The sequence below is a fragment of the Sceloporus occidentalis genome, unplaced genomic scaffold (assembly GCF_023333645.1).
Source record: "Sceloporus occidentalis isolate IW3139 unplaced genomic scaffold, rSceOcc1.0.p SCAF_11, whole genome shotgun sequence".
Taxonomy (NCBI): Eukaryota; Metazoa; Chordata; class Lepidosauria; order Squamata; family Phrynosomatidae; genus Sceloporus; species Sceloporus occidentalis.
In genome coordinates, this window is record NW_028316991.1 from 1632108 (window position 1) to 1648168 (window position 16061).

At 40.3% G+C, this 16061-nt stretch overlaps 1 protein-coding gene across 1 annotated transcript; it reads right to left on the reverse strand.

Annotated features, from left to right (window-relative positions):
- Positions 1-550: 550 nt before the first annotated feature.
- On the reverse strand, positions 551-7974 carry LOC149305418 (inositol monophosphatase 3-like). Its single transcript, XM_089477500.1, has 5 exons — positions 7612-7974; positions 5759-5921; positions 5254-5349; positions 4396-4557; positions 551-834 (listed from the first exon to the last, which is right to left on the reverse strand). The coding sequence occupies exons 1-5, from the start codon at positions 7972-7974 to the stop codon at positions 551-553; spliced, it is 1068 nt and encodes a 355-aa protein (XP_089333626.1).
- Between the last annotated feature and the right edge of the window lie 8087 nt (positions 7975-16061).

The following is a 16061-nucleotide window of genomic DNA, read 5'->3' on the forward strand; positions in this document are numbered from 1 at the left end:
TCTCAATAAGAAAAATGTAGTCATATTTAGAGCCATATAGGGATATGTATATGTGTATATCCATACATTAAAATTATTTTAAACATTGTACCTTTCTCCACCATGACGCTACTAATTTGTGTGTTTACATATACACACAAACATTCATATTTATATACACGCACACAGATGTTTTCAGAAGATAGAAGGCACAATTTTTTATGGTTTTTTTTTGTCTTCATTTTAATGGGAAGGGCTGGCTGGAAACAGAATACTACTATACAAATTATTTAATTTCCAATTCTATATCTAATTTAAATGTAATCTTTACAGATTTACATATTTCTTTACTTACACATATCGTGAATGTAATACGAATCAAGTTTAGTCTTCCAAATCTACAATACATGTCCTAGTATCATATGCACAATTCATGAACAATATAATACAGAATGGCTCTTTATGTCCTGAAATATACATGAACCGCAGTGCAGTAACCTGCACTAGCCGACATCCATTCTTCTTTATTGAGCCAAAAGTATTTCAGTGTCACTGTGCCAGTTAATTGTTGTTATTTTTGTGATTTCTTTCCAAAGGCTGGCAGCTTTTCAGCTAATTTTTTAACAAGTGCATCATGGTCCATGCCAATGCTAGCAAGCAGCCCACCTTCATTCCCATCTGACCCAGTGTAAATAATGTCTTCTCCTTTAAGTGTAGTCATGCGACCACCAAGAGCACGCAATATTGCATTACCAGCGCAAATATCCCACTTCTTTATGAAGGTCACATGTATATAAACATCAGCATGTTCCTGTCCCTCTTCAGTTACATCAAGCAATGAGAGGACTTTATAACCTAGAAAAAGAAATGTGCAACTTAATGTACTGTTAAAAAAAACCAAACATTTAATCAAGATCAGCCATTCCCGCAGGCAAGGGTCCATTCACACTACCATTCCGTTATTCACTGAATCCATCATACTTTTCTTGGCTGAAAGATTCTATTTTTCAATGATTTACAAAGCATGCTATGGAATAATTTTCTCAAACACTCCAGCCAATGAAACATATCATGGCCAGCATCCACATGCTAAGTAACTTTGCCACAAATGTAATTTAATGCACCACAGATATTTAACCTACTTCTGTTGTGCAGTCTGTGTCCTATAGACAATGTGTGGATAAATATATGAGCTAGATAAGTGTAATCCATCTTTTTGTAGAGTTAATAATACTGTAGAAGCGTAGACCCTATTAGTTCAATACAACATTCCAAAAAATTCCATGGGTTTTTTTTTTTCTATGGCCTTAGAAGACTATAACTAAGATATTAGAGCTGCAAGATAGATGCAATCCTACTCTACATAAAACTTTTGCTGAGCACCCACTTAATACTGTGTGTTATGCACTTTTTGTATATTGTTTAAGCCTGTCTGGTTTAAGTTCTTATTTTTTCATCTTCATATTATTGCTAGACTATGGATGCCGAGTTAAATATAGAATTCATATTTATTCGCTTATTCCAGATGAATCAGGTGAGTTGATTTAACCCCTTGATGACAATTGCCGGTCCGGGCACGTCACGGAAATTCATGTCGATAACGACAAATGACGTGCCAGGACCGGCACGTCATTAAACGGGTGCAGAAAGCGATCTATTTTCGCTTTCTGCACCGAAACGGCGTTGCTGTAATGCCTCGACCTCGAGGCATTCAGCAACGCCATTATCGGCACAAAGGGGCCATCTCTGGCCCCTCCCCGGGGCGTCAACATCCGCCATACTTTGTATGGCGGCGGACGCCCGTTTTAAAAGCGTTTAGGAGGCGATCAACGATCGCCTCCTAAACTTAAATGGTGTCGCTGGAATGCCTCGATCAGGAGGCATCCAGCGACACCAAACACTTACCTTTGGATGGGCTGTGACCGCTCCAGAGAGCGGTCACAGCCGTAGCTGCCGGTGATCTTCGCCATCTGCAATATTCAATAAAGAAACAATAAAGTCTAAAGAGTTCGCTAGACGGTCTCCAGACCATCTAGAGAACTCTGGCTCCACTTGCAGGTTGAATATAGGTACTGCATTCAACCATGCAAGTCAATGGAGCTCAGCTTTCTAATCACAGTGTGATTAGAAAAAATAAATTAAAAATAAAATAAAATTAATAATAATTAGAAAAAAAATAGTAAAAAAACAGTAAAATGTAAAAATAATTTCCCACTGATGTCACTATCAGGGGAACCTTCAAGTTGAAAAAAAATGTTAAAAAAAAAAAAAGGCAAAAAAAAAAATATATATATAAAAAATATATTTTTGTGAGCAAGTCCTAAAATTAGCATATTAGCTTAAAACAATTCTCGCATGGAAAGAGTTAAAATACTGGCATATTAAATGCCCATGGGGTGTCTACTTTTAAAAAATGTATGATTTGATGGGGTAAATTGAATTGGCCGGGTTCAACAAGGTCCCAATTAACACGGGGGGGAAGGATGGCCACACATCTAATTTCCAATTAGAAAAATGCACACGTACCAAATGTGGCCTTTTAGTTCCCCCCAAAAATGACAAACCCATGCATGTGGGGTATCACTGTACTCAGGAGATGTTGCTGAACACATATTGGGGTGTCGTGTGACAGCGGCATATACCAGGAGCTGTAAATTCATACATAAAGTAGGTGTGTGTGGGAAAAATACACACACAAAAATACTACTGCAAACTTTAAAAAAATGCTGGTGGTAAAATGTGTGCATGCAAAGAGTTAAAATACCAGCATTTAAAATACCCTGGGGTGTCTAGTTTTCAAAAATATATGGTTTTGTTGGGCATACTGAAATGGCCCGGCTCAAAGATGTACCAAATAGGGCACGGGCAGTGGATCCCCAAATGCCAAAGTTCAACATTGAAAAATGTGCATGCCCCAAATGTGGCTCTTTTGCCCCCGAACAGCCAGGCAAAATCATTCATGTGGGGTATCACTGCGCTCAGGAGATGTTGCTGAACACATATTGGGGTGTTTTGTGATAGTGACATATACGAGAACTTTTTAATTCATACCTGAAGTAAAATGTGTGTGACAAAACAAATGGAAAAAAATGACTATCACAAAGTTTGACAAAGACTGGTGGTAGATATGGTGCATGGAAAGAGTTAAAATACTAGCATTTGAAATACCCTGGGGTGTCTAGTTTTCAAAAATATATAGCTTTATTGGGCACACTGAAATGGCCCGGCTCAAAGATGTACCAAATAGGGCATGGGCAGTGGATCCCCAAATGCCAAAGTGCAACATTGAAAAATGTGCATGCCCCAAATGTGGCCCTTTTGCCCCCAAACAGCCAGGCAAAATCATTCATGTGAGGTATCGCTGTACTCAGGAGATGTTGCTAAACACATATTGGGGTGTTTTTTGATAGTGACATATACCAGAACCTGTTTATTTATACCTAAAGTAAAATGTGTGTGAAAAAACAAATGCAAAAAAATTACTACCATAAAGTTTGACAAAGGCTGATGGTAGAATAAGTGCTTGGAAAGGGTTAAAATACCAGCATTTGGAATACCCTGGGCTGTCTAGTTTTCAAAAATATATGACTTGATGGGGTAAATTGCATTGGCCGGCTTCAAAGATACCCGAAATGGCACATGGGGGGAAGAATTACCAGATTTGGAAAAAATGGCTTTGAAATAGCAAAACGGTACCTGTACTTATTGCTCCATAACGTGCAGAAAAAAGCAAAAAAACATAAAAACATTGGGTATTTCTAAACTCAGGACAAATAGTAGAATCTATTTAGCAGGTTTTTTTATTACCTTTTATAGATGAGTAAAAGATTTTTCAACTAAAAGTTAGAAACAGTCATTTTTTTCTAAATTTTTCACCATATTTTATACTTTTTTTAATAGTAAATAATACGATACAATCAAAACAATGTCATCTAAAGAAAGCCCTTCTTGTCCTGAAAAAAACAATATCTAATGTGTGTGGGTTCAGTAAACGGGAAAGAAGAAAATTACAGCTAAACACGAGCAGCGCAGAAATGTTAAAACGGCCATTGTCACGAAGGGTACAAAAAGTAAAATCAGCCTTTGTCACGAAGGGGTTAAAGACTTACTGCCCAGGGCAACTGAATATCTCTCCAACAAGCAACAAGTTGAAAAACTGAAATGCGCACTTGAACTTTAATTCTATACATTTATTAGCGCTTTCTAAGCTCATTTAACCCTGTGACATGCCAGTCACCTCCATAGTCATTAAGGGTTTCACTGTGGACTTCAATGCTCAATTTTAAGTGTTGGTGCAAGGAGTTTGAATTAAATTATATTATGTATAAATATACAAACAGACTTGTGTATTATATTTTGTTTCTGACAAGTCAATGCATATCACGGTAAAGTCTACCTCCTACATGAAGGTCATACCTGATCCTCCAGCAGATATTATTGTAGTCTGGTTCCCAAATGTTTCACGGGTTACATCTTTAACTACCCCAGAATGAGAACGGGATACAATGATGGTTGGTGTTTTGTCATTGTAAGAACTTCGTTTTTTTACATTTGAGCCACTGTCCACCATTGCCCATGCTGAGGAAAAAAATAACGCAGATTTAAGTTATCTAGCTTAACTTAAAAAAAATAAAAAAAAATTTAAACGACAGTAAAAATTACAAATGATAATACTCCGAAATTTCCTAACATTGCACTAATCTCTTGTGGTCAGTATTAGGGGACTATTACAGACATGGAATGAAATTTAAGGGGATTAAGTTATCAAAAGTAATAGAAAACAGTACACATTATATAGCATTTCTGTCAACAATGTGGCTTCCGTGCTTAGCATGCATCATAACCTGACACAGGTGTCCCTCTGTTTAGTTTATATGACCCATATGGTGATGATGTGTGTTTGCAACTTCACGGAGGGACAAGGTGGCAGATCAGCAAATAATTACGCAACTTTTCTAAGAGCACAGACAAGCATAAAAAGCAGATTTCCGCAGAGGCAATATAGACACTAACCAATCATTTTAAAGGTTACAAAAATCCATTGGAGTATTTGAATGGAAATTTCAGAACCCAACTACAAGTATAAGTGTAGTTTTAATTTAGCTTACTCCCTAACCCAGGACTACAACCAAAAAGGGTAAAGGCAACAAATTTAACATAACCTAGTGCTCTAACCATGCCGGATTCATCCAAGGTGGAAGCACGGCTGACAAATAAAGCCCCCATAAGCTTTAACAAAAAGAAAAAATGTCAGACACTGTAAGTAAAACTCACCGGTATAACCCGAGAAAGGTTTGTGTATTACACCAATTACAGGTTTTCCATTCACAGCAACACATACCATAGTTGTGACGTAAGTGACAAGATTCTCTGAAAAAAACAGCAAATTTAAATAATCAGAATGAAGAACAATGAAAGTATATGGTGTAGGTGTATGTACATATATGCACAGGTTTTGTAATATTAGCAAAAAACATGCTGTTTGGTATAATGAGCTTTATAAAAATATCAACCATAAATAAGCTATAGCCCTGTTTTTGGTAAGATTATAGTGCCAATGAACATGCTGTGCAGGTTTCAAACAGAAACAGAGTGCCTTGCCAATTGTTGACATTTTTTTTTTTTCTCCAAATAACCTGTCTTCACCACATCTGCATGCCTAAATGCTTTGAGTTGCTGCCATGTGATTGGCTGATTAGCTATTTGTGTTAACAAGCAATTGAACAGGTGTACCTAATAAAGCAGCCAGTGAGTGTATGTTACAGCTTCCACAGTTTACCTGTATACTCAAATGTTGCATCCAATGGGTCAATCCAAATGGTGATGCTATCAGTGGAAACTGAAACGGAAGACTTTATTACATCCGTTATATCATCAGGAATTTTACGATCCCATGAAACAGCTTCCTGGTCATCTGCATCAACAACCTCTTCAGTATTCACCTGTGTAGGATAATATCAATGGAAAAACAGGGAATCAGTTACCATAATGATGCAGCGAAGCTTCGTAGAAAATAAACCTGATTTTTAAAGACAGTACATGTGCATACGAGTTTTCCTCCATTTAGAAATTCAGTACAGCTGCTAAGCCATTAGTATACAATAAGAAGAAAAAGGTTCTATACTATTAGTTACCACAAGTAAAGTTTAAAATAGTATTTAGACTTCTATGTGAGTTTGGACACCAATTCAGTGGCCCCTTGTGTGGCGACCCAATGATATGAGTGAAATGAGTGCGACTATTAACCCAGGCTTTCAGATCCCTTAGTAATATAAACAGTATGGTCAGAATGCCATTTCATTTCATACAAAAAAAAAAAAAAAAAAAAAAAAAGGAGAATGACATGTACAACACATACGCACTGTCACCGAACCAAAAAACACAGCTTTCATATCTATGAAAAGAGTCTTTATCGTACAAGAGTAAGGTTTGCAAAAATACGCAGACAAGTGTGGTTTGTCGTTCCCTGGGGGAATGGATTCTGTTCACATACAAGCGCCGCGCTGTTTAAATGTTTCATATACGTTCACAAAAGTAGTTTGAGATCATACATGGAGAGAGAAAACAAAACACCCTTTCAAAAAAAGCAGCAAGATTTTGTCAAAGCATCCTGCAAAACCACCCATTACTAAAATTACCATCAAACCCAAAGAGTTCCTTCAAAAAGAGATCATGTCAAATATGGAGACAAAAACTGAAGCGGAGACTGCGTTGGAAGTTTGATAAAAAGATTATTTTGATCCCAGTTTTGTTTAAAAGTTGTGTTCCTAAGTACCTGTAGCATTATCATCATCATCTCATTACATAGGGAGCCTGGGTTATTCAACCATACAACAGACAATAGATGCTATATATAATGCATTGTGCAGCTGAAGGGTTGAAAGCATTTGGAATTAAAGGAATGCGATGTTTTACAATACTGAGTGGTAGATAAATGGAACTGATCCCAGCAGAAGTGGTATTGGCTAATACAGTGATGGGAATTTAAACATGCATGTGATTGGCGTAAAGCTATCCTGAATCTAAGACGAGATCAAGGACTGATTAAGACCTGAGACTTACGTTAATTTGGGGTTTCCCATCATGTCACTGGACTCAAAGTAATATAGTTCTCAGATCTCAGCCTGGGAGTACTGGGGGTGACTATAGTACTCAGACATGTGATTAGTGTCACAAGGGGTTTTAAATGTATTTCTCACGTTTTCGGCACATGAAAGGTTAAATTGACACAAATGATTTTGTTTGCAGGCTGCTAACCCCGGTGTGGATGGAGGCCACAAATGGAACTGCCGCCAAAAAGAACTTTGCACAGATCTGGGCTGCTTGCAAACGTCTGTGTAAAAAAAATAAAGCCAGCTTGATATTTTAGGCTCAGTATTAACGTCACTAAACAGGCCAGTCCTAACCGGGCCGAATACCACAGACACCCGCGGCTGGGACTGTATGCACGTCAGGCATGCAATACGTGGCGGTGGGGTGGATCGTCCAAGGCGCGAGTCCCGGTCACCCGTTAGCACTGGCGGGCCTGACTCAGACGCTGCCAGGTAGATAACACGCAGGGCCGGGCCTTGTGGTTACCGGGACTCCAATAACTGTGAGGTGGGTAACGTCACCACGGAACATGCCTCCTACCTGCACCCCGGGGAAGGCGTTCTTGATGAGGTGGAACATTTTCTTGTTGGACAGCAGGTCCCCGCGGGTCATTTTGTCGTCTGCCCCCTCTTTCGTCTTCCCCTTTTTCTTCTCGTTAAGGAGGTTACTCTCCCGGACTTTCTTCACCTCCACCCCGCCGAGCTCGGCTGCCTTTACCGCCACTGCCAGCAGCTCCCTCAAGTCCACAAAGCCGTCAGCACCGGAGTCCTCTGGGTCCCCCAGCAGGAAGGCAGAGAAGCGACCGGTCAGGAAGCCCGAGTACACATGATAGAGCACCCCGAGTGCCAGCAAACAAAACACCCCGATCCCCAAAGGGGACAGACGGATCCCCATGGGCGCCATGTCTGAGAGGAGGCGGGACTGTGTGTGTGTTCCTCACTGTCACAGGCTGCCGGGGCCCCTTCAGCGCACACCCCAGACAGCCCGGTGCATAATCCGCCTATGTGGCTCCTGCTATGAGGTATACCCCAGGCTCCCCCGCGCTGTGCAGGAGGCGTGCGGCTACACACACAGGCCGGCAGCGCACTACATCCGGGTCAGACGGCGCTGCACGGAGGATGTGGCTAGGAGTCGGGGGGTAGTGCGAGACGGCTGGCCGGGCAGCGTAATCCGGGGGAGACAGACACACACATCGTGTGGTAACCCCAAATAGCGTCCATAACGACGGGGGCTCACATAAAGCTTTAGGGACCCCAGATGTCCTTTCTTCATATATCAATAAAATAACTTTGGAGTCTGAAGAAGCAAAGTCTTGAAATCCTAGGGATTCGCCCAAAAAAGGGGTTTAGCAACCAGCATTTAAACCGCCTTTTATCACTTTGCATTATCAGGAAAAACCCAACAGATTGGGCAAAAGCATTGACTGATATGCAGCCGCCCGAAAACATATTACCAAACCCAGAAAAGTCTTAAAAAAATAAGATATTTTGGAAAGGCATTGTAATGAGGCACCGGAAGTAACAGCCGTTGAGAGACCCCCTTTCAACCGGTTATCATAGCGTTTAGCGCGTTGTCGTTACTATACATGAAGGTCCAACCCCAGCGAGTTTCTGCTGCATCAATGAAATGTAATCCATATCTCCTCACCTATTGAATTATCCATTACACAGGGCCAGATCAACCCTTCTTTCCAGTGTCAGACCTTCATAAGGAATACTGAAATTAGTTGAAACCAGCAAATTCACCTTCCGACTATTCCTTTAGTGAATAAACCCCAGAGTGCGTAACAACATACATTTTAAATAAGGGTTAAAAAAAAAACTCGCGTTTGGGAACCTTCCAGTATTGGGGAGAAACCTTATAAAGATTGCATTTAAAAGAATGCCACAGACTAAAAGCTTTCTGGTGTTTCTGCCTCGTTTTTTTAAATTAAATATTTATTTAGATTTTTAGTTCTATACAAACAAAAAAAAGTCATAGTTCCCACATACAAACCTGCCTCTAAAGACACGTTGAAGTAAATATTGTACAAGGGGGATCCATCTGAACCCAGGCTCTTTTCTGTTGCTGGGCTACGAAGCAATGGAAGAAGGCGGCCTGGTCTGATTAATCACGTTTTCTTTTACATCACAGGGATGGCTGGGTGCGTGTTCATCGCTTAGCCGGAGAACACATGGCACCGGGATGCATCCATGGAGACCCCACCTTACAATTTACAGGACTTAAAGGATCTGCTGCTAACGTCTTGGTGCCGCATACCACCGCACACCTTCAGAGGTCTAGTGGAGTCCATGTCTCAATGGCTCAGGGCTGGATTGGCAGCAATAGGGTCGCCAACTCAATATTAGGCAGGTGGTCATAATGTTATGGCTGATCCGTGTGTAAGACATTTTAATAATGGGATTCTCATTAACAGATACCGTATTGGCACTTTTTCCCCCCACTTTAAGTCCACGGTGTCCCCTGCCGGCCCCGCAAGACACACGGGAGTCTGCTTTGGTAAGTCGTGGGGGGCACATCTTGGGGGCAGAGTGGCAGCGTATCTCGGGGGGGGCAGAGTGGCTGTATATATCGGGTGGAGGGCAGAGTGGCAGCATTTCTATTCTATGTTTTTTTTAACTAAGAAAAAATTTTCCTTAAAAAAGCACCTAACTGTAAGGGTGCGGCCTATATTCGGGTGCGGCCTATATCCGAGCCAATACGGTAATTTGCTTACTAAGTGTTTGAAAAGCTGCAAAGTATAACTGAATTCAAATAAAAACTAAAAAAAATATTTTTATGCAGCTTAGTAAGGCTGATAACGAGCAGCTTTCCTTTACCTTCCACTATGGAAGACTTTTATGTTTGAGTACACATGAGACTTCAATTGACAAAAGAGGAGAAGCTGTGACCTATCGCCAGCATTCCTTTTAAATAAATAAAGGTAAAAAAAATCTAATCGTTGCTTTTTAGTTATACACAGTGCTGTCTGCGACCTAGAAGACTATTGATGTTTTTGCTACACACAGACCAGTGTACCAGGGAACTCTTTAGGTTTTGCCGGGGACTCCACTTCTTGTCAGCATTACTACGGGGTTGATGCACGGCCCGCTCCCCACCCAGTTTCCCATTAAAAATAGTGTGTGTCATGTGTTGTTGGCGGGACCACCCACTGACATCAGCAGGGCTGTCCGTGATGTCAGCGGGACCGTCCACTGCCTGCCATAAGCCGGACTTCCTACCCAAATCCCACTAGTGGGGGCTCTGGGTAGCCGGTGCCAGTAAGTGAGATGATCTCTTAAGAACAGTCAGAGCTCCCAGCACAGAAAGTGCCCTATCTAGTTTTCCTAAAAAGGAAAAGATTGAAGAATTAGGATAAGGTAGAGATGAGCTGCTGATGACAGTGTCGATCAATGTGAGGTGGCTTAGCGGCCCATTTTGTGATTATATCTTCACTATATTAAAGTCATTTAAATGGGAGAAGAAGGCTCCAGTGCTATAGCATCTGACCCACATGTTAAAAAGGGAGTCTTAGGGGTTCATGCTGCCACAATGTTTTTTCTGCCAGATGTCGCACATTTTTAAATTTTTTTCCCCCCAGTACATTCCTTGTGCCCTGGCTCAGGCCAGCAATAGGAACCAGACTCAAACATAGAGCCAATTAAACAGGACCTGAGATGAAAAAATCCAATGATGGTGAAAACCTCCAAGCTGTAAAAGTACCTGGATCTGCTCTGCAGCAATATAGATGCTCCCACTCATGTCTACTGCACTCCAATTGTCTGGTCAATTCCACCACAAAACGTGAAAACTCATAATGCTCTTATGTGTCCGTTCTCAATAAGCAAGCACATATAAACAGGGTAATGTTTGCACTGTAATGATGTCCTTATTTATAGGTGTCCTTACAGTGAAGGTCCTACTGTATACAGTGTATGTGTCTTGCAAATTCTGCTCTGTCCACTAGATGTCAGTGTCAACATACAAAAAATAATTTGTGTGAGCACTAAAGAAATATAGAAACATAGAATCTGACCGCAGATAAGAACCATTTGGCCCATCAAGTCTGTCCATTTTTCTTAATGTAAAGGCTTAGACTTTAATCAGTACTTGGTCTTGGATTCAAGGTTGCTTTACACCATATTAGCCAACTCCCTGTTTCCGGCTACCCAGGATGTGGGAAGGAGGTCCCATCGACCTTGGTGGGCGTATCCTTGCGGATGCTGCGAGATGTCAGATGTTTATGCTTATTTTTATGTGATTAAACCATCAAAAGAAGGAATACAATAACATACCGGTATATGCTAAGGTTTACATGATTTACATACAAGAGAACTATAACAATATGTTGGAACCGCACTTTTAATTTGGCATCTATTTCAATGGCAAATAAAGCACAACAGAGGTATATTTGGCTTTCATATACAATATAAATGAGATCTGGAGCGTTATACTGAATAATAAATAATTTTGTGTTATCTTGAAATCCTAAACATACGACGTCCTACAGTCAAGCTGGGCTACTTATTGAATGTTAAGTCATGTTTATTTTTTTGGGTGTTCTATGGTATTTCTAATATAAATACATAATAATAGGCGCCAGCTAAAGGTTGTCAGACTTTTACATTTAAAAAAAATATGTAATTAACAAATGAAATGTTTTGGTAAGTATAAAAATAGTTATTTATTTATAATTTATAATTAAAATAATAATAAGAAATCCCAGACTTCTAATGCAACAGGAAAGTATGTTTCCCGCAGCCTTTTTTTAATTGAATAATAAAGACAACATTCTTTTTTTCCATCAATTTGAAGAAGAGACATCTTAAGTCCCCAAACGTTCTGTGAGATGTTTATCTATACTGGCCCAATACTTAATAATAAATTATCACTAAAATGATACAAGTGGAGGTATGAGAAAGTTGAACCTGATGGACTTTTTGTTTCTTTTTGATGAATTTTATTTTTTTCAAAAAATGCAATCTATGTAATTATGAAACTAGATATATATAGAAGTAATGCTGTCTGCAACATTACACCACTAATATGTTTCTGAGACACGGAGATCCAGAGTAACATTTTAAGCTTGAGACTAAACCCGTGTGTGGTTGGGGTTCATAGTTTGGGGAATATAACAATGTAAAAAATGATAGTTTGTGTTTTATTTGGAGATTTAACCTGGGATCCATTTCTGTGTCTGGCCAGGTGTACAGTATTTTGATATTGGAATGCTGAGTATTTTTGGAATCTGGACATACCGTGTTTCCCCGAAAGTAAGACAGCGTCTTACTTTCTTTTTATCCCTAAAAGCCCCACTATGTCTTACTTTCGGGGTATGTCTTATATTGGGAAAAAATTGTCGAATTTAATGCTTTCCTACCTTTCCTTTCTTCTTTCAGCTTCTTTTCCTCCTCTTCGCTCCTCTTCTTCAGTTCTTGTCTCCTTCCGGGTCAGAGGGCACGGACAGCGGTGGGCGCGGCTTCAGTGTTGTGCGCCGGGATCTGACAAGAAACCCCGGCGCACAACAGCTGTTGCCGCGCAGATCACAAGGGAGCGGTATCGGAGGTCATTAACAGACCTCCGGCTCCCTTGAGTGATTTTAAGCCGGGTTGAACCCGGCTTAAAATCACTCAAGGGAGCCGGAGGTCTGTTAAAGACCTCCGATACCGCTCCCTTGCGAGCCTGCTCCTCCAGCGGCGGACATTACTGTCCGTCTCTGGAGGGGTGCCGGGTGCCGCAGGTTGGCACCCCCTGGAGTGTGGCGCCCTGTGCGGTCGCACACCCCAAAGGTCGGCCCTGCTCTAAGGGGCCGGCCTTAGGGGTCTGCGGCCGCACAGGGTTTAAATAAAAACATCGGGGTTTTTTTTCAACTTTATTTAACATCCTCCATGTTAAATAAAGTTAAAAAAACTTTATTTAACATCCTCCATGTTAAATAAAGTTTTTTTTAACTTTATTTAACATGGAGGATGTTAAATAAAGTTAAAAAAAACCCCCGATGTTTTAATTTAAATCCTGTGGGGCCGCAGACACGTAAGGCCGGCCTTGGTGGGGACTTCCCGGCCCCTTAGAGTGGCGGACCCGGTCGCAGGTGCGGCGGGCCTAAGGGGCAGGCGCCCCTTATGCCCTGCGTTAATGCGGCCGTAGGCCGTAGGCAAATCCCCCGTGTTTCCCCGAAAGTAAGACATATGTCTTACTTTCGGGGTACGGCTTATATTAGCTGACCCCTCTGAAACTCCCGATACGTCTTACAATCGGGGGTGTCTTACTATCGGGGAAACACGGTAGATATTAGATTTCTGATTTAGTTCTTTTTTGGTGGGGAAATACATGCCTGGTATGTTCAAAGCTGTTGGTGTGATTCCCAAAGCTAAAAAAGATTATGGGATTTGTCTGGGATTTTTTATGAGACGATAATGAAAAAAAGTGCAGCAGTATAGATAGTTACCAAGAACTTTCTGCTCCTAGTCTTAACTACTCCTTTTGCTGGATCAACTCAAAACTATTTAGGGGCTAAATTTGGCAAAAATCCATTACAACTGGAGAAATCAGTAAAATAATTTCGCTTGGCACCAAAAATGTAACACAGATTTGCATTCATGTTCATTATTGGAACTAAATCATCGCACAATTAGAATATGTGTATACATTGTGCAAATAAAAAATTTTTAACCACTTAAATCCGTTTCATAAAGTTTTACTGTCAGCAATTTAAATGTATTAGAAATTAAATCCAGTGGTTGGCATCCCTGCTTGGTTACGGATGAATGCCCTAGCTTTTAATGTATAACATTGAAATCATTTAGTGATACTACATATATATTTTTATAGTAAACTAAAAATGATCCTTTTTAGAATATAATAAATCACAGTACTAGTGAACAAACAATGTGGAGAAATTGTCTCCTGGATGTAAATGGACTTCTGAGCAAGTTAAAATGTAGGTAAATGTAGGCATTTATTTATACATCATTTGATTTCAGAATGTTAATTGGGCTTCCATGCCTTGAACATTAAACTACATAGAGACACAGCTCCAGTACTCCATCCAACATTATCTTCATGAGGCAACACTTCACATTGCAGCTGCAAAGCCATGTTTCTTTGTCAAGGCCTCGACAGAAATTGCTCTAAAGATTGCCGGAGATGGAGGATAGCTATCGAGCTACAAGTTATTGGGATATATATTATACTCAATAAAGATGGAGTTGGCAGGAGAACTTGCAGGTGAGTTGCAGTTTCATTACTCTGAAGTTACTTTACATTGGCTCATGCATATCTTCAATGGCCCTGTATATTTCAATGAGATTTATTGGGTCATCTCACTTGAATTATGCTTTAGGCTCAGCCATTGTTGCAGAGAAATGTTCTGGCGGTGACCCTTTATACTGCACCGTAAATTCGAGGAGTTGAAACTCAATTCTCAATTCTCTACAGGTGCACTAAATGATTCAATTTAGTTATGCTAAAAAGCTGTTAGATCTCCTTTGATGACCAGGGTGGATTTCCCGTGGTTGAAGCTAAAGTGTATGTTTACAATACCTTAATGAGTCTCACCCAATACCACCCTCTCTCTGTGTGTGCTCGTCCAAGCTAGGCCCATTTTCACATGTGTTCCTCAGAGTTCTGGTCTGCTAGAACTGGTGAAAAAATGCAGATACCTGGGAAAACTTTGAATATCATTGCATGCCACAACTCTGCTCTCTGCAAACATTGTGAGGCATATGATGCCACTAACCTCCTAAACCTTGGCTTGAAAGTGGCTTTTCACATATTTCTTTCATTTCTTTTACTGCCTGAAAAGGCTTTGTCTTTTTAAATGATTTTGTCTACTAACATTGTGGCCCACCATTACAATGATGTACTTAAAATCAATACCTTTTGATGTCCTCTTTCCTTCTCTTCATGCACTCTTGCCTCTCCCCTGCCCCCTTCCACTCCCTCATCAGCCTTAGGACAAACATGTCTACATCTCCTTGGAACAGCCCTAGGGATTACTAATTTACCATCAATGCCTGTTGCTTAATTCCTCCCATATGTCGTTCATGTACCCACCCCTGACCAGTCACATTGTGCCGTACCATTCTACATTACTTCACACAACACAAGTTTTGTACTTTGGGGATTGTCCATCACACTGAGTGGCACATGATCCAACCATAGTGCAGCGTGACTGACAATTCCCATGGTGACAAAGCCTTTATATATATAGAGAGAGAGCTATTTTAGAACAAGGGGGATCCCATTCATCTTTGTTTCTAGTTGAATCTAATGTAATAATATGGGCCTGATATCAGGCCATATCTAATTTACAAATAATTAAGTAAATAAGCAACAAAACATAATAAAGAAAGACGAGCAAATATTCACTTTAGTTACTATCTGTATTCAAGACTTCTAGCAACATGACATGTAAAAAATGTTTAGCCGTGTTGCTTTGGCAACCATAATAATAGACCCTTTTATCTTGCTGAATGCAATATATTTTTTAAACTCCGTCTCAAAGTAAAACAAGTAACTTTCAGACCATTGCATTCTCATTCTCCCATAATGTCTATGTTGAGCATCGCGTCTAAATAGGTGGACCATCTGGGAGAATATCCTCATCGCTGGAAGAAGATATAAACTTGCTTTCATAGATGTCATCTAACATTAGGTGTGCCAATGGCAACATCTCACTGCAGGGGGAAGCCGTAAAGAACACCCATCAAGAAAATAAATACTGCCGAAGTTGCAGTCTAGTTCGCTGGTCATACTACACCTCTGTTTTTATGATCCCTAATACAAATCATAAGAACTAGAAGCAAGGAGAAGATGGAATGCCAGTAGTCTTCAATACAGGCTAAAACCCACCCCACACACAGTAGAAACTCTATTTCCAAAACTCCATTTAGTATTTTTACTACATTAACTCTATCTCTCTAGTGTGAGACACCTAGAAGGAGACAGAAGATCTTTGGAATGGATCCATATATTCAGTCTGGTTTTCCAATGTCCAGTATTTTCAGGAA